This window comes from Anopheles cruzii, chromosome 2, assembly GCF_943734635.1.
Source record: "Anopheles cruzii chromosome 2, idAnoCruzAS_RS32_06, whole genome shotgun sequence".
Classification (NCBI taxonomy): domain Eukaryota; kingdom Metazoa; phylum Arthropoda; class Insecta; order Diptera; family Culicidae; genus Anopheles; species Anopheles cruzii.
The window spans coordinates 55728250-55745964 of NC_069144.1; the positions used below are offsets into that span (position 1 = coordinate 55728250).

Here is a 17715-nt window from a genome sequence, read left to right on the forward strand (position 1 = left end):
GAACAGGCACGCGATGCTCTCGTCGCAGCCGGTGGACCAGAGTACGAAGTGGGCAATTCGGCCGACGTGCTGTACACAGCCTCCGGTGCCTCGGATGACTACGTGTACAGCGAGGGCGTCCCGTATGCGTATACCGTCGAGCTGACCGGCGGTGGTTTGGAAGGGTTCGATCTGCCGGCCTCGGAGCTGTCGAAGGTGGCCTCCGATACGTTCGTGCTGTTTAAAGTTTTTGGTCAGTACGCCGGCACTCTGACGGTATCTTAATATCTCAGAAGAACCTTCGATCGCTTATCAGTGCGTGATGCGCTTCTTACGGTGAATCGGTTATAAACTGTACAAGCAATTTCATTGAGTAATGCAATAAAAAAGGTGCAATCGTTATCAGCATAAATCGTTATCACGCTGATCCTGTACCTTCTCGTCGCGAGCGCTTGTGTGTCAACAATAGTAGCGGTAAACACAGTCAATCAGACCACCTGGTGCTGGTTCGTTCAAACGCCAACGAATATTTTAGCGCCGTTCAAAGTAGTTATGGCTTTGACCAATTTTACAATTTATGGACCAAGCAGTTCATTATTATTTTATGCATGTTTATACCTCCTCCTAGCTTCTTGGCCAGTTGAAACATCCTCGGCCCACAGGCGCTGCCTTATCTGCTGATCGGTTTCGCTTCGTGTTGTCCGATCGGTAAGGGGACGGAAGACCGCACGAAAGACTCTAGTGGCCGGTAGTATAGGCGCTAAGCACGCGTCCTTAACGCTTTTTTAATAGGCTGTCGTTGTAAAATGTGAACCTGTGGAGACACAATTCATTTTCTCGCGGACGGACACTGAGAATCGTGGTACACAAACGTAAAGTACTGCTAGGAGATTGTAGCGATAACGTACGTCCGTACGTGCGCAGATTTATCGCCGGCTTCGTACCAAACGACGAACCGTTAAAACAAGGTGATAAGATGGAGAGCCCCAATACGTTTATGCATTCAAACGGGGAAATTAACTAATTGCATACATTTAGGCGTTAACTTGTGGCACAAAGCGAACGTGCGGTTTGGTGAGCCAGTTGTGGCTCATAAACAATATCGGTCGTTAGTTAAGCGAACCACACCACAATACACAATGCCCGTCTACAAAATGGCTCACGAAAACTGGGGCCCTCGTCTGGAGATGATCGTATTTTTCGCTCTGCCGCTCGGCCCAAACTTTGGCACGCAGCATAAAACCGTGATTTTGCTCGTTTTTGTGTTGCGGCCTTTTTCACTCCATTCCGTTGTTTGTTCGCTCTGCACGGGACGGCTCTGGACAATGCTGCGAGGTATAAATTTTTATTATCACGTAATTGTTTTCTATCCCGGTGCGTTTCTTGGCGCGCTGCCATATTTCCATCGCCGACCATCGTGCGAATGGCCGCGGCCGGATTCTAAGTTTCCTCCGGCGGCCTGTGGCGACAAGGTTGGAAAACTTTTCATTTCGCACGCCTTGTTGCGAAAAATGTGCCGCCCGCGAACGGTGGTGGCGCGAAAAAAGGGCGGTACCGTTCCGGGCCGGTCGTCGTTGTCGTATTGTGCAGCCCGATGGTCTTTTGTGTTTATGGGCCGGCTGGCATTGGACTGTTGTCATTTCGAAAGCAACGAGAGTCGGAGATCTCGGTGAAAAAAACCACGATGGCAGAATAGTTGGAAAAGTCTGCTACCAACGTGGCGATGGCGGCCCGGGGGCCACCAGCCGTTGTAGGCTTAAAAAGTTGCTCCTTCTCGGATTCGGGGAGCAACTCGGTGCTGCCACCGCAGTGAGGTGAGAGCGAGTAAATCAAGCAATCTGTTCACCGGAAGTGCACAAAGTAATAGACTCGATAATGTTCGATATTGAATTTCACGATAAATTTTAATCAATTATTCAACCGCACCGTCAAGCGGGGCCTCTTTCCGGTCTAGGAGGGGATGGTAAGTGAAAAGTTCTTACGAACGCCTCCGGCAGGACGTTTGCACCTCTGACGCTTCCATTAATATTTATGAGACAATCGAAAGTTAGGCATCGGGCAGGTTTTGTGGGCCTTTTTGCGGGTTTCCGGCTTACCGTCGGATATTTGTAGCCCTCAACAGCATTTCTCTGATTTTAGTGGTGCTAATATTTCGGATTCAGTGGCTAACGGGTTTTGTTTGTTGTTATCAACATTGGCTTGTAACGTAGTTTTATTTGCTGTAATTTTACGGAAACACATTCATTAAAGAATTTAGTTTAATGGCAAGCTCATCAACATTATTTTATTTATTACATTTTTATTACGAATTTTATGGTTACTTTATTACCACCATTATTTGTACCAATTTGTTGGTAACCCTTTAAGATGTATTGAAACAAAGCGTCATTTACTATAGTTTTTATAGGTAGCCGCGGAAAACTTGTCGAATCGATTAGAAGTATACTATAAAACTACTGACTTATTTTGCGACGAAAAAATGGACAATTGTACGAAATCCTCGACTTATTTGCCTCTGAAGTGAGTTAGTTTCAAGGCGATGAAAGTGTTTTAAAATTTCGTAACATAAGTAGATTAAAGGCCATAAGTAGATCACACCAAAAAAACATTTTTAATTCGTCTAAAATCGCGGCTGCAAACCTGGGACAGCAACCTGGGACAGTCGAACTGCCGCCCACTTGAAACCATTCAATTTGCATCAATTCAACCGACTGAAAGCATATTCCCCAAGCACCGTTTTTCCGCCCCGGGTCACCCTTCTTCGAGGATTAGCATAAACGTAACCCTCCGCGTCCCGAGTGAGTTGGCCGGTAGGATGGAAGTTGTATAAGTTCCCGAGTTCCCATACATTGAGCCTTCGGCCGTCCCACGTCAGTTGGTGCCACGTTGCTAATATGTGTCCGCCTTCGCCGCTTGGGCTGGTTGTAACCACCTCACATATCATAAAACCCTACTTGGCTTATAAAGAGATAAATTCGGCCTGTGTGGTGTTTCTATCCTTTGCGCCCGGGCGGACGAAACGATGAAAGCCACTGGCGACCCTCGGGGAAAACGATGCCGAATGGGGATCACTCGGCCAGTGCTGCCAGTTGCACAGTGGGACTTTAGAATTTTACAAGACTTACAAACAGTTGTAAAAATAATTGGACTTTGCATAATCAGCCATCGACTGGGATCTATCTGAATTCTCCAAAGCGCAGCAACGTCACGTTAAGGAGGTAGCGACTGACGAAAGCTGAAGTTTGGCAACACTGCCGTCCGGGGCAAGGAATCGGGTCGTATTCATCTTTGATCCCCTTTCGTTGGCTACGTTTTAAGGGAAAAAACACATTCGACAGCGGAACAGGAAAAACTCTCGTCTACAGCTTCGATGGAAGCCGCACGGTGTGACGAAAAAAAGCCCAGACAGTCTACGTATGTTGCTGCGCAGAAAGAAAACATAAAAGACCCTGTAACCGCCCGGCACGGATCGGATAGCGTGGCCACGATGGTGTGATGTTTTATGATGTTTTCACATTGCGGACCCTCGACCGCGGAACCGGCCCTCATCTTGTTTACAGTATATTGTCGTAAGATGGCGTATCTTCCGATGGTGAAAGAAAAGGGCGACCGACCACAACGAGCCCAGAGTGGCCCAATAATAGGAAACATTCAAAGGGAGAAAGCCCGAAACGTGGCAAATAAAACTTCAATCTTGGGCGGAAGAAACTACCACCAAACATCACTAGAAAGCACTTTAAAGTTCCAAGTTCGAAAGGAAGTGGCCGGATCTAGGGTGGAAGTATGGGAACATAACAAAAAAAAATCGGCACCGAAAGGGTCATGCCCTTGTTATCGGATTCCCTTGCCCGGGACTTCAACCTTTGAAGTATGTGTGGTGCTCTGGTGCTCGTGCCTTGGAGCGCCTCCCACCGATGGACAGCATCGAGGATATGTATTGATAATTTATTTTTATTATGCTCGTGGGAAATTTCCACCCGAGAAGGATGGCCGATCGAATGGTCCTTTTTCTTGCACACACACACACACACACACACACGCGTTTCTTTGCCACTCCGATGGCGAAAATGGTGCCTTCAGTCGGTGTCAAAAAAGTGAGACAAATAAAAGATAAACACAAATTGGAAAAAACATTCCGGCCAACACTTATACCGCATTCAGGCGTCTCTGACCTGCCACGTACTCTGCCAGTGTCAAGAATCCGTGGGTTGTCTCGCTGAGCACTTCGGCCAGTTCCGCTTCCGGTATATCGTAACCGTGGTTACCACCGCTGCGGGTCCTGATCGTAAACACCAGGTCCGTGTGGCTGGTTCCGGCCACGTAGTCGATGCTGCTCCCGGAGGCAGGTGGCTGCAGTAGCCCAGCACCACCGGCCGTGAAGATTTTCCCGTTCTGGTTCATCAGCGTACGGGCCACGTCGTTGGCAAGGTTTCGAAGTTGGGCCACGTTGCCCGGGTTAGTCATGGCACTGTGCCCGTAAGGGTACAACACCATCTGTCCTGCCGCCTGAATGCTGAGATACAAGGCTAGCCTGTTGCTGTTGCTCTGAAGCATGTTACGCAGGGCAGTGGTCTCGGGAGCGGAGAAGGCACCCGCTCCGATGTACTCATCCGCGCAGGGCTGTAATGGAAAGGCATGACGTAAACGGTCCCGGCGAAGGTACGAAAGTGTTCACCTACATACGTGCTGCCACCGACGGTGTTCCACAGGTACCCAAAGTTGCGGTTCAGGTCGGTTCCGAAGCATCCGTTTCCGTTGGGTGTGCGTGACTTGATCCACGCCCGGTTAGTAGTGCGGGAGTACTCGTACCCGTCCGGGTTGGCCAGTGGGATAATCAAAAAGTTCACACGATCCAGCAGCTCCTCAAACTCGTAGTGATGCTCGACCAACTCGTGCATGATGGAACATGCCGCCATTGGCGAAACCCATTCACGAGCGCGCATTCCACTCTCAACGATGACCAACGGCCGGTTGAGGTCGAAGTTTTTGTTGATGTTCAGGCCCCAAATCTGTCGGTTCTCGCTGGTGATGCCGAACGAGCTGATGCTGACGTAGGTCGGAAAATCGGCTGCCAGTTCATTCAGATAGTTGCGAATCTGAGGTGGAAGAAAATAAGTCATTTCTGTGCGCGATGTTTTCCCCTAATGCAGCGAACCTCTTCGGTGCTCCAATAACGATCAAAATCCAGGGATGAACCTGCCGCCAAGGCTAGGAACAAGAGCAGTGCGAGTAGCGAACGCATTTCGATTTTACAAAACGGCAATAATTATCAACGGAATCGATTCGCCACGGTTTATATACGTGCTCTGGTTGCGCTCCGCTTAAAATTAAAACATCGCATCGCTACGAAAAACATCGAATCCGTATCAGTGTGGCGTACAGGCCGACTTATCAATCGGCGCTGTTACTGCCGTCAACTGCCGCTATCGTTATCATGGGGAAACGATTTCACAACGGCCCGTTTTGTTGCAGCTCACCGGGCAACGGATTATCGAAACGGCGTTTGAACGGCGACGCTCGGTGCCTCTGTCGTTAAGCACCGAGTTTTGAAGCATAAAACGGGAGATTAAAATTTGACCATATTTTGATGGTATCTTATCCACGAAAGGGGACCGATCTAATGGCCATTAATTGCGACGTGACGCTACACACGATTAGCACTAAGGGTTGTTGGTGTCATAAAAACGGTTACAAACGATACGTTTGGCATGCACGGTTAAGGTTCGCAATTTTGTGCATTTTGAAAATTATTTAAATAATTGAACGAGAGAACAAATCCTGTAAAGTGAGGCCAGATTGCTGCAAAGTGTTACACTACATCGTGCGGCGGGCAACACTCAAACCGAGGGACGATTCCGTATGCCACGTTGCAGTTTCAATACAATGCTTCATCATACGCATTAGCAGCGTTGGCATCTTGAAGTGCATCTTCATTGCACTGATTAGCACGCACTGGCGTGTAGGAGCCAGTGAGCTGGAGCCGCTCTTAGTAGTACAACCGAGAAGATGTCCGCCGAGTCGAGCCCAAACCTCAGCACGCATAACTCATCGACACATTGTCCCGTAATTATTCGTCATTGTTGGGCATGATTTATGGGGTGCAATTAATTAGAACTTTCCATTTCATTGTCCTCTTCGCGGCCCAGCGTGCCGTGGTGTCGTGGTGGATGCCCACATAAAGTGCCACAATTGCGAATCGGACACATTGCGATGAAATTCCACTGCCGGGTGATCGGTGAACCAACTGGCGAGGCATCGGTTCCCATCTGGCACGCCAGCCGAAAGGGGCACTTGTGTGTGACACAATTTCTCCTGATGACTCGGTGCCTCAAATCCTATCGATCCATAAATTCATCATGATGCTTAAATGAGCTTCTTTTAGAGCAGTGTACCGAGCGATTCATCGCCCAGATTGGTTCCGCCGTACCGTCTGCTTTCCGGCGTGAGTCTCCCATCCCGGAAGGAGTAGCTACCAACAGCTTAGCTGCTCGAGCAAGTGCACTCCTCGGTGGTTTACTCCTGTGTAAAGCCCCTGCACACCTAGCTGCCATCCATCATTCCGACGGTCAGCCGTTGGGGTGGCGTGTGGTGCTCCACCCGAGGCCACATACATCTACAAAATGCGAACGTCGGCTTACGGGAGCGTGGAGTGTAAGATAAAATTTAATCCTTTATAAATCTCACCGACGGGAGCATGTTTCGGACCGCTGGCCCTAGACCGGGGAGGGGCGGCCAGTTTGGGGTTCGGGGATTTTATTTGCTTTCTTATGGTTCCCATTCGACGCATAACTTATTCAATGGACCGAAACCGGGGGGTCCACCGACCACGTTGCCCGCCCCGACAGGTGATCCAACGAAGTCGTGGTAGATGTTAAATAAGGCAAACTAGCAAGGGACCAAGCTCGGTGCAATCCACCAAGCGGAGTCCTTAACAGGACACTCCATTGTGCTCACGAGTACATTACTTTTATAAGACTTACGTTCAATAAGCCACGAACCATTGTTTCAAACTGTTTTAAATATTTTATTTAGCTCTTAATTTCCAAATCACACAATTAACCTACGACATATGTACAAAACCTATCCCTAGTGGAATACCTGAGTCACCAGAGGTCTGCGCCCTACGCCTCCTCGGAAGTGCTCTGGGTGTGGTGGGTGCTGTGGCTGTCCATCTGCTCTCGGCTGGTTGGTCGGAAGCGACGCAAAAGAATCTTCTCCAGGCCGTGAATCGGAGACTCGAACATAAGGCAAAGCACGAGCGCCAGCAAGAATGTCAGTATCACGTGCGATAACGTTTCACCCGTCTAGAACATCGGAGGACCGTTAGAACCACAGGAGTTACTCTGTTACGGTGGCGATTAGAGACACTTACTAGCGTGGCGATGCTGGCGTACATAGGCGTTCGCCTTGAGGCCGACAGATACAGCTCGACGAGTCCATTCATCAGGTATGCACAGTACGTAAGCCGGCTGATCGGCACGAAGGCACGCCAGCAGAGCAGACGCTTCAGTGTGCGCCCATGGCCAGTGACGCACGCCAGCACGAGCCAACCATTCGACAGGCTCCAGCCGAACCGGTGCAGGGCGGCGTAGAGCGCATTGTGGAAGTAGTGGTCCGTGCCGAGCCCGTTGTAGAATGCAGTCAGGAAGAACATGGCCGAACAGCCACACACGCTGGACACGATCCAGCAGAACGCAAGTTTCTTCCGGCCGATACGAACGCTGAAACGAAGCGGAAGTAATAAATGCAGATCATCCGCCGTACGGGGACACAATTTGGACCTACTTCTGCAGATGCATCCAGTGGACCAGGTAGCCCGTTAGTAGGCCAAACAGATAGGCCGTTGCCCGCATGTGCGTGGTTCCGTAAACGTTGACGAAGTAATGGTTGAACTGGAGATCAGCAACTTCACTGCGGAACAAAGCAGATAGTGATGTGAGTTGGGCGTGATAGACAGCATGGTAGAAACCTACTCAGTGAAGATCATGAACGTTGGGTCGAGCCGCTGGAAGTAGGTGACACAGAACGGGATAAGGATCGAGACGGCAATCAGGCTGCCGATGAGCGAGAGTGCGGTGCGATGTCCGAAACGCCACATCGGGTACAGGATGAGAGGTGCGAGCACGAATAGCTGTGTGTCGGCGGCCAGGTACCACGACTGAAACATGCACATCCGGTCCGTGCCGACGTAGTTGTTTATGTACAGCAAATTGCGCCACCAGCTGTCCTGGCAGCGGCTCTGCTCGGCTGCCATTCGGCCGCTCCACAGCGGACCGTCCCCTAGTGCCGGCAGCCACGTGGCGTAGATCGCGATAATGGCCAGGTAGGCGGGTGTAAGGCGAATGTACCGGAACACGTACAGCAGCCCAAAGTTGACGCTCCCCTTGCGCTTATCCAGCTCGATCAACAGCAACCGAGCGAACAGGAAGCCACTCAGCAACAGAAACGTGTCCACGAGTAGCGGGGAGTTGAGGAACAGTGCGTTCTGGATCTGGCGCTGCTGCTCGAGGAAGAAGCCGGTGTTGAGCAGGGGCCCGCCGGCCAGAAACAGTAACGCGTGGCCGCTCAGGATGAACAGCATGGCGCTCGCCTTAATCCCATTGATGCAGCCCAGCCCGTGATCGTCCTTCGACACCTGCACCAGCTTTCGCAGGTTTTCGAACACCGAGAACGCTCGCAAGATGCAGGTGCTGGTGGAATGCTGTTTTTCGTCACTCTCAGCTTTCGAGGAGCCTGAGTAGAAGAACGTGCTGAATGTCACCAGGGTCGCGAAGAGGAGCAACACGGACACGCAGATGATCTGGCCGGTTCCGTAAGCCCGCGGTGGTGCATTCGTTCGACTTTGGCATGCGTTTGCGGGCAATTTCGCCGTGTCGTAGCCGGTGGTAGCCTTCAATAGTTGCTGTACGTCGCGGCCGGTGCACGCCGCCGGTAAGCATAGGCCCCAGTGGACGACGAGGCTCGAGTTTACGTTGCTGTCAAGTGCCGCCGAATGACGCGTGGACAGTGAACGCACATGATACCCGGGAAGTGTCACTTGCGCCAAACAGTACTGTGTGGCGATGACCGATGGCCGATTGCCACTGGTTGGCCGTCGATTTTCGAGGCACTCGTCGAAGTTGCCCAACTGATAGACCGAACCATGCTCTACCCCAACCGGGTACTTGGCGGATGCGTCAAACACTGTAACGATGGCGGGGAAAACAGGGTATTACTTCTCCAGGAGTTCCATTACGTGTCGTTGTTATGTTCAGATCTCGAGAGCTTGATCTTTAACCTAGATATTGAATTGTTTTCCTGGCTTCAACACTGCACGATCATCATGTCTAATTACAGGCATTGAATATTGATATAAAATCGAGCAATCGGAGGGCTTTCGCCGACTTTCCGACGAAGGTGCCGACTTTCAGCGTGACGTAATTGACACGTTCGTGAATGTGCGAAATGTGTTTAACACTGTGGTAAGATGATAAATGGAGGTCCAAAAAATGATGAATGATGGTTTCTGCATATTTTTTGCTCTCTTCTGTTGACTGTGCTATCTGAAAGCACATCAGCGATTATGATGCCTTTCGCGCCATTGCTGCAAATAGAATGCCGAATTGTGCAGAACCAATAATGGAGGACAGGCAAGATTGATAGTAACTTGCGTAAGCATTTGCTACTTACAAAGTTTCCCGCCGGTGCGCCAAATTAATGTTTGTCTGTGAAATGTTAGGTTGTAAAAAAGTCATTTAAACAATGCCAGGAATTGTTTGTTTAGAATGCTTTTAGAACCCAACATGTAAATACCTCATTTTCGATACTCAATAGATAAATAATTTATGCGATCGATGCTAACGCATACCCGGTGCTTCGAAGAAAGTGAATGACCGAACAAACGAACGACAACAAAACGGCAACAATTGTACGCAACTAGTTGCGCGAAAGATTGCACGCAACGCTGTGAGGACCGCCGAGAGTTTACTATTTTTTAGGAGGTCAAGTTCGACCGGCTTGCGGTAGGCGGAGATGATTGGCCGCGCTCCTGAAGTCGAGCCGATATGATTATTATCTAATTATAGAGCGCCACCGGTGATCACCACGACCTACTCTCACGCTCGCCTTCGAACGATCGCGCCCCTCCCGGAGTGTTTACTTCCGTGCGGCCGCGTAATACGCTCCGTGACAGCTGAGAGCGGAAGACCTCTCGAGTGGGCCGAGCCGGGCACCTTCGGCGCCATGACGCCGTGTGCGATCGGGCCCGTAGGGTCTGATGTTTATTTACCATCTCCTTTTTTTGTTACGCCGTTCGCTGAACCGATCACGGCGATGTTGTTTCAGAGGCTGTCGTCAACAGCCGCTCCAGCAAGCAAATCCATCATTGCGGCCTCGTGAGAAATGACATTTGATGGTGAATGGAGCGTCACTGCCACGGGCAAAATACTTTCCCTGGTCGATCACTGAGGGGACAATCTTTGCGTTGGGTGCTATTAGATAACCTACGTGCGTGCGTCTTGCAGGCTGTTCGTACGGCTGGCTAATCGCGACCACAAAAGTCGACGATCTCGGCGAAAAGGTTCACATCCTTACGTAATTGGCATGAATTGAGCGCGACATGCGCTGGCTGGCCGGACTGGATACTAGAACGAGTTTTGCCTCCCAGCTGGACACTGTCGACCGTGGCCCGATTGGGTCGTTCTAATCGATTGGCCTTTAATTACAAACTACAGACCGAGTGGGTCTATTTTACATTCCAATCGATCGGTCACTGACTAGGGTAACTTTTGCAATCATTAGCGATTTTTAAAACATGGGCTTTGCGTTGTCAGCTGGAGGGTCTGCTTATCCAATGTCAAAAATCAGAAAGCAAACCCTGGTCCGCCTTCTCTAGTTGGTCTCCTTGGTCGGGGCTTCTGCGGCTACCACCTCTCGGTTCGATGTCCCTGACAATTTGGCTAATCAGCCAGTCCGATGGTAGAAGACGTTTTGATCGATTGCAGTGCCATTAGAGAGCCATTCAATTCATTGCTGTCCGTGAATGGTGTTGCACATTTTTGAGAAGCCGGCAAAAAAAACTTATAACCGAGACTCACTTGCCACTGCCCAAGGCTCGCGTGCCCGTATGGCCCCCAAGGTGCGGTTCAGATGCCGCCGCCAGGTGTCATCGGGAAGGCCGGGAAGCACGGACGCGATCCGATCGAGGATCAGATCTTCGGCGGTTGGCACCGGTTGTTGGCCACTAACCGGGTAGTACGACACCAGTATAAATACGCCAAGCAGCAGGCGAATCCGCCTGCCTAGCACACAAGCGTCACTCGGCGCCATTCCGTTTGTTTTACGATCGCTTTTTGCCGCCACTTCAACGAGATGGTTTCAGTGTTGGTCACTTTACACCCTGGCCCGTCGACACGGTCCGCGCCAGCTGTCCGATAGTCCGACCGACTCGCTCGGCGTTGAGATTTGAACTGAAGCCAACGGGCGATCACCACCGGGCTGGGCGATCGGTAGACCCGGGATCAAGCAGACTCGGGCCGAGGCACTGTGTTTCGCCCGCTAAGGAGGCTTTCGGAGGCTAGGCGGTTGTTGGTGGGTCGCGCAAAACAACATACCGCCCGATCGTGATTTCTCGTGCATACACGTACGGAGAGATCGCTTCTAATCCTAATTGCTTGGCCAGATGATCTTTACGCGGTTTGTATAATGTTTAGCATTTGTTTTGAGCCGAGAGAGAAGAAGAGAGAGAGAGCCATAGTAATTGGTTGCCAGTGCCGGATAACTTGTTGCCGCCGCCGTGTGCCTCGTGGCCGACGGTGCGATTAGCAATTCTAAGCTCGTCCCGCCGATACCGGTCCCGGAACAGTTTCGCTCTCGTTTGTGCGATGTTCTCGATGGCCCCGGCTTGCGTTGCTAGCGTCGTCAGCATAGCTCGGCTTGGCATGGCTCTTCATACTCGTCACTTGTACCCCCCTTGCTTACGCCTGCGGTATTTCGTGCCAGAATGATGCGAATGATGTACGTGTGGTATGTTTTTAAAAACACAAAAGCAACACACTCCGGTCCGAGGGCAGTCTTCCGGAGACCACTCGTCTGGATGGTCTCATACCTTTGGCTTGAAGGGCCGATTTTTTTGGTAGAATGTTATTCAAAAAAAAATTTCAATTCAAATGGCGCAATGTAAAAATGGAGTTAAAGGTTGGTCGAAAAGCGTAGCTTGATTTGATTGTAAACGGTGATGAAATATTGTATACCTAAAGTGGGGAAAAAGAGCGTGACACCGAAGTGATTCTTCCCTAATCTGGGTCTCTGGAATAACCCTGTAATATCAGGGTTGACTTCTGTTTTGAGCACCATTGAGCTGCAAATAGTCAAAACTGGCTTAAGTATTGGACAAACGGATGTGTGACGGTTTATGGATGTCCATTCCAGCGAAACGCGTTCGAAAGTCGCGACGAACATAAGTATTGGCTAGTTACACGGTCCACATACGACCCTGATAGATAGTGCAGGTGATAAAAAGAATTTCTGATGAGGCTGGAATTGGTGGCTACCAGATGCACTAATGCACGGCATTGCGGACGGAACAGATTAACCCCTAATTAACGACTAACGGTGTGAACTGGGCCGTTTATTTTCGCACCGTTCGGTCGTTGCGGTCATCGCCAAAATAAAATCGAAATAAATCACGACTTAAGTGGGACAATGGGTGCGGCTCACTGTCTCGTAAATTGAGTCATTAATTTTACTAAGTCCACTTTCTAAGACACATCCAGCTACCATTTAACCGATGAGGTTTATCTCCGGTCCGGTCCGGTGATCTATTTTATTTTTATGCAGCAACGTGTGACCTTCGCTTGATTGTTTGCTGTCGTTGTGGAAACTTTCTTCCGGTTCACTTCTACTCGGAATCAGGGTCTCGCTCTGGATGTCTTACGTCTTACGTTCCAACAGATATTCGCGCCATTGGAACATCGCGAATGCATAACGAAGGCCTCGGGTTTCAATATTCATGATCAACACGAGCGCTAGTTATGCTGATTTTCTACCAATGGCTGCCAATGGTGTCCTTCCCTGGGGAGTGCTTGGATCGGTTGGGTTGCTATACACCACGGGTCAGATCCATACCAGAAGTGCCGGCGGTAGAAACAAAAAGTAACATTTTTCATCTTCGATACATTCTGATAGAGGTTACGGCCAATTGCTTGGGTTTCGTTTGCAGATAAGGCACGATAAGAGACAACTTCTCTCTCGTTCTCTTTCTCTCTTCCTCACCGACGGCCATGTGTAGTCATTTCGCATGCCGAACCGAAGATGTAAATGAATATTTTTCAAAAGATTTACACCCGGTAACGTGAACCTCATTAGGTTGCTTGCGTAACTTGCGGCGCCGATGATGGCGCGGAAGCGTAGCGATAACGTAGGCCGACGCCAGTCGGATCAGGTATCAAAGGTGGAAGCGATTTTTCATGTGCTCTACGTGGCTTAACCAGCCTGCCCGAGACCGCATCGAGTGACTGATCGGTGAAACCTGTTTTCGGGCTGCCATCTAGGAAGAGGCTTCGCCGAGTGAAATAAATATTTCTATTCTGTCGAGATACCAAGACGAACCATATTTATTACCATACCATAGACGAACCAAAACGAAACCATTACGTGACAAATCTATCTGTTGATGAAGAAGGTTCTATTGATTGCGAATTTAATAGGAATATTGCTAAAAACTAGGAAGCCACCACCAATTTGTTTGAACTTTGAATTGCAAATCAGCCTGAGTGGCTGTTGCTGTCACGGTTATTTCCTGAACTACGCTCTGGTTCCTCTACCGTAAGATTGGAGGGTGTTTGTGAATGAATTCTATTTACAGAACTCAACAGAAATGCTGACGGATTCTCGCGTCCAATAGCGTAATCACGAGCGTAACTTACAGGTTCCCTCGAAGGGTGTTAAACGAATCTGTTGATTGGTGGCTCCCAGGATCACGTATCTGGCGCCGGTAGACTGTGCCATCGGGCACCTAGAATCGAAGAACGATCGTCATCAGAGATCATTAGTCAACCCACAGCAGAGAGTTACGGGCTGAGTCGGGTCGGGTGCCAACAAATCGATTGAAAAGAAATCTTGTGTTAAATGTAAAATATGACCGTCATTTGGCTTGGCGAGTCGGATTAAAAAACAAGAAGAGAATCCCACCTCTTCCGGCTGTAGTTCGGTGCCGTTCTTGCCCGTAATGAACGTTTTCTTAACGCGCCCTCCGCCGAAGGCGAACGGCGTGAGCCTACATTCGGTGTGCAAGTCTGGTGGGACACAACTGAACCAGCGCGTTAGGTCGTGGCGCAAATAAATCACCCATTCCTCAACCGTCGGGACGAAAGGAACCAATTTATTTTCAAATGAGAAAATTTAAATCGATTTCCTTTTTTCCATGCTCCCTTCTCCGGGCCAAGCGGAGGGGGTCAGGCGTTGAAACGATGTAGATTTCCAGTTCGGGTTTTCCCGCGTTCCGTTTCGTTTGTTTGTCTTTTCCCCGTTGTCGGAACGGTTTACGAACAATTAACCGGAAACCGGGCGACAGCGGCGACGATAAATCTCAATTCGCGCCATTTAACATTAAATCAGTGCGTACCAGTTCCATGATCACCTTTTTTCTGGCCGCGCAACGATTAAAGGTGCTTGAAGATGGCAGATAGGCCGGCACAGGGCCGGATTCCTATTTGGTAATCCTAAGATGTGTTTTCACGGGCGTCCACCCGAAGAAGCGAATGAGTAGATCTGTCCACGAAACCGCTGATGTGACGCTTCGAAAGGGCGAAAGGGCTGACTCTGGTTTGCGCGGTGGCCAACAGCAACCAACCGTAAACAGGATGAGTGACCACTTGAGAAAAGTCACAGCGATCGGTGGCTTTGGCACCGCTGTTCAACCGTGAGACCGGATGAGACAAACATTAGCGAACGGTTGCAACCCGAGAGTTAATACCGACCGGGGCGCAGTTGAAAGGAACCGTATTTGTGTGCGTTTTTAGTGGTACTTTTCCATTTTTTTTCAGTCACCGCCACGTGCGATAGTTTTCCCTTTGCCACGGTGTTATAGAAATGAAAAAATATGGTCAACTTTTCCCATCATCACCTAGACACCGCAGACGTCGTCGCCGGATCAGTGAGTGGGCTCACCGAGGTAAAAAAAATTGTCGACCGCATCCACCCACGAAAGTCTAGACGTGGGCGGTGGTAGCCGGCGGAAAAGTTACGGAAAATCCGACTACAATAACAGCGATGCACAGATGAAAACAAAACACACCGGCGGTGTCACCAGGGAGACTTTAATACTGCTTAATCCTTTTTCCAGTGCTGACTGCGATTCTCTGACGCTGGCTCGCCGCGCAGTGGTTTCCATGGAGATTCGGCGGTTTTGCGCGGGTTGCAGTAGTCTCGGCGCGACTCGCGGTACAATCAACTGAGGTTCCCGGAAACGGATGCACCACCGGGGTTCGGGTTTGCCTTCTGAGGGTACACCGTTTTTGCTTACGCGTTCCCCGGCTATAATTGTCGTACGGTGTTATTGGAAGATGCATGGCCCATGGGAGAGTGGGTAGACCATCACGGTATGCCAGAGCATTCAATTTTGAGTCCCCAGATGAAGCTGCAGATGCAATTGAAGCGAGAAAAAATTTGCCAGCATCCCAACCAAAAGGGCTTTCAATTATATAACAATTTGGGTTCGGTGCTAAAGTAAGTTAGAAAATGCTCGCTTCTGAAAATTAACACTTTATTTGGCTAACTGAAACCCTTACTAAGAATTAACAGAGTCTGCGACTGCGATCATTCGACGACTGCGTATTAATTATCTGCGGATACTAAAAATACACCCGTGTTATGTAAACCATGAGCTCCCGGTATTAAAAACAAGTAATACGGATGGACAAACTTCACAATAACGATACGAATTCATAAGCCACTCGCAGTAAAAAAGTACTCTCAAACTCCACACACTAAGCGCTTCGTGCGGGGCCCCGAGAGCAACATGTGTTTTCAACATCCCGTACGAGGTTTCCGCAACTCAAAAGTGGCAAACAGAAGTCAAACGAGTGAATAAAATTGTTTGTGAAACCATCGGTACGTGACCAGCATCTTTCACTCGAGATCCGATTGGCGGTTGTGAAGAAAAACTTATTCTACGCTGCCCGACGAGACTGCTTGCTATCGGGGAGTCTGTTCGCGTTTTTCCCCCATTCTTTCCATTCCACATATTTGTTCAAGAATAACAGATTCGAATAACCCAATTTCGGAAGTTGTGACGTTTAACCGTACTTCGGGCATATTCTTTGATTCTGTTGGTTGGTTCTATTCACCCCAGTAGTGGATGGAATTTAAATATGGACACAAACCTTAAAGCCCTCTCAAGATTATGCATTAACACGACAAAACCTACCGACTACCGGTCCTTTAAAGGAAGCTATGCCTCGAGTACGAGCATCACAAGTTTCGCGGAACGACGCGGAAATTAGCCCTGAAAGTAAGATTAAAGTTACAGCAACTGGTAATGAAGACGGATGCAGCAGGAAAGTTGGTCCCGCTTCGGGGTGGCTACGTCCCTTTTTGGTCATCGAGAATTGAGGAGCTACGAAGCGACGCGTCACCGAGATAAACGCTGGTAATCGAATTAGCTTCCACCAGGCATACTTGGACCAACATCAAGCTGGACACAAGAAAGAAGGGTCTTCGGTGCTGAGTCCTGATGGAAGACTGGCATTAGTTTTCTTATTTTTAATATCTTGCAGCAGCGCCGTGTTCCGCTCGTGTTGTTTCTGATTACTATAATCCCGTCTTGTGAAGCCCTCGGGGAACCGTGTACCTGCCCCGGTGCCAAGGTTTGCAATCTGTGTGAGCACTCGGAGGGAAGGTTTGCTTGCACCCATCACCCCCATATCGGAAGTGAACGATGCACGGTAAATCCACAGCTCCCCGAAGGTTAGAGCCAGCGTGTCGAAGCGTTTTCCGATAGCTTGTGGGCATCCTCCTGACCTCAGCCACGCCATCGCAGCCAGGTTCCTTTCTCGTACTCTCTTCTACGGTGGATACAAGACTGTGAATTGTTTGGCGTGTTCTCGAGATTTGTAGACCCGATCGGTACACAGAAAGCATTTTAAACGTTACGATGTGGCAGAGCCTGGAGCTTGGAGTGGCAATCGGACAACAACGAGCTGTGGTGGAGCTTCCGAGTCTGCGGCCCAAAGGTGTACGGTCTCAGTGTTGAAAGAATGCATCTACGAACTGCGCGCTTACTACGCCCAAAGTGCAGCTAAAACTTTGCGCATAATGTAAATGCTAGTTCCACAATTGAAGGTCTTAAGGTGCGCCGGTTGGTTCGGAAGCATTTCGTAGATTTGCAATCCATTTCGAGGAAGGGCGGCGGGGCCACAGATGTGGGTGGAACTGCTGAAGTCACGGGGTTCGGGATTAAAGAAGCTTATTTTGTACGAATTTTACCCGAGAGGATTTGTTCGGCAAACCGGGATGCTCAAATTTATTACCGATCCATATGCATGGCGTAACGATAGATGGCACTGTCGGTGTTATCAACAACTGTGGAAGTAGTGCAAAGTTCGGTGCCATAAAAATGAAAATTTATGACATTGTTTTTGCAACCTCTTGGAATGGGTTGCCATGGTTCGTAACGTTCACGAATAATCTGTTTTTGATCGAGGTAATAAGTTGCCAACCGGTTTCGGTTTAAAACATTTCCCGCGAGTCTGAGAGATT

General features: G+C 49.5%; 3 protein-coding genes across 3 annotated transcripts in view; 1 reads left to right on the forward strand and 2 right to left on the reverse strand.

Annotated features, from left to right (window-relative positions):
* The window catches only part of LOC128267027 (carboxypeptidase B-like), a 579-nt gene extending 200 nt beyond the window's left edge, over positions 1 to 379 (forward strand). The window contains exon 2 of the mRNA XM_053003818.1: positions 7 to 379. Within this exon, the coding sequence (XP_052859778.1) occupies positions 7 to 264 (258 nt within the window). The 3' untranslated portion in view covers positions 265 to 379. The remainder of the gene's footprint in view (positions 1 to 6) is intronic.
* A 3746-nt stretch (positions 380 to 4125) lies between these two features.
* Positions 4126 to 5221, reverse strand: LOC128267028 (zinc carboxypeptidase A 1-like). Its single transcript, XM_053003819.1, has 3 exons — positions 5135 to 5221; positions 4659 to 5075; positions 4126 to 4599 (listed from the first exon to the last, which is right to left on the reverse strand). Exons 1-3 carry the CDS (start codon positions 5219 to 5221, stop codon positions 4126 to 4128), a joined length of 978 nt encoding a protein of 325 aa, XP_052859779.1.
* Positions 5222 to 7016: 1795 nt separating this feature from the next.
* On the reverse strand, positions 7017 to 11398 carry LOC128277968 (nose resistant to fluoxetine protein 6-like). Its single transcript, XM_053016586.1, has 5 exons — positions 11055 to 11398; positions 7953 to 9162; positions 7765 to 7890; positions 7352 to 7700; positions 7017 to 7283 (listed from the first exon to the last, which is right to left on the reverse strand). The coding sequence occupies exons 1-5, from the start codon at positions 11284 to 11286 to the stop codon at positions 7101 to 7103; spliced, it is 2100 nt and encodes a 699-aa protein (XP_052872546.1). The 5' UTR covers positions 11287 to 11398; the 3' UTR covers positions 7017 to 7100.
* Between the last annotated feature and the right edge of the window lie 6317 nt (positions 11399 to 17715).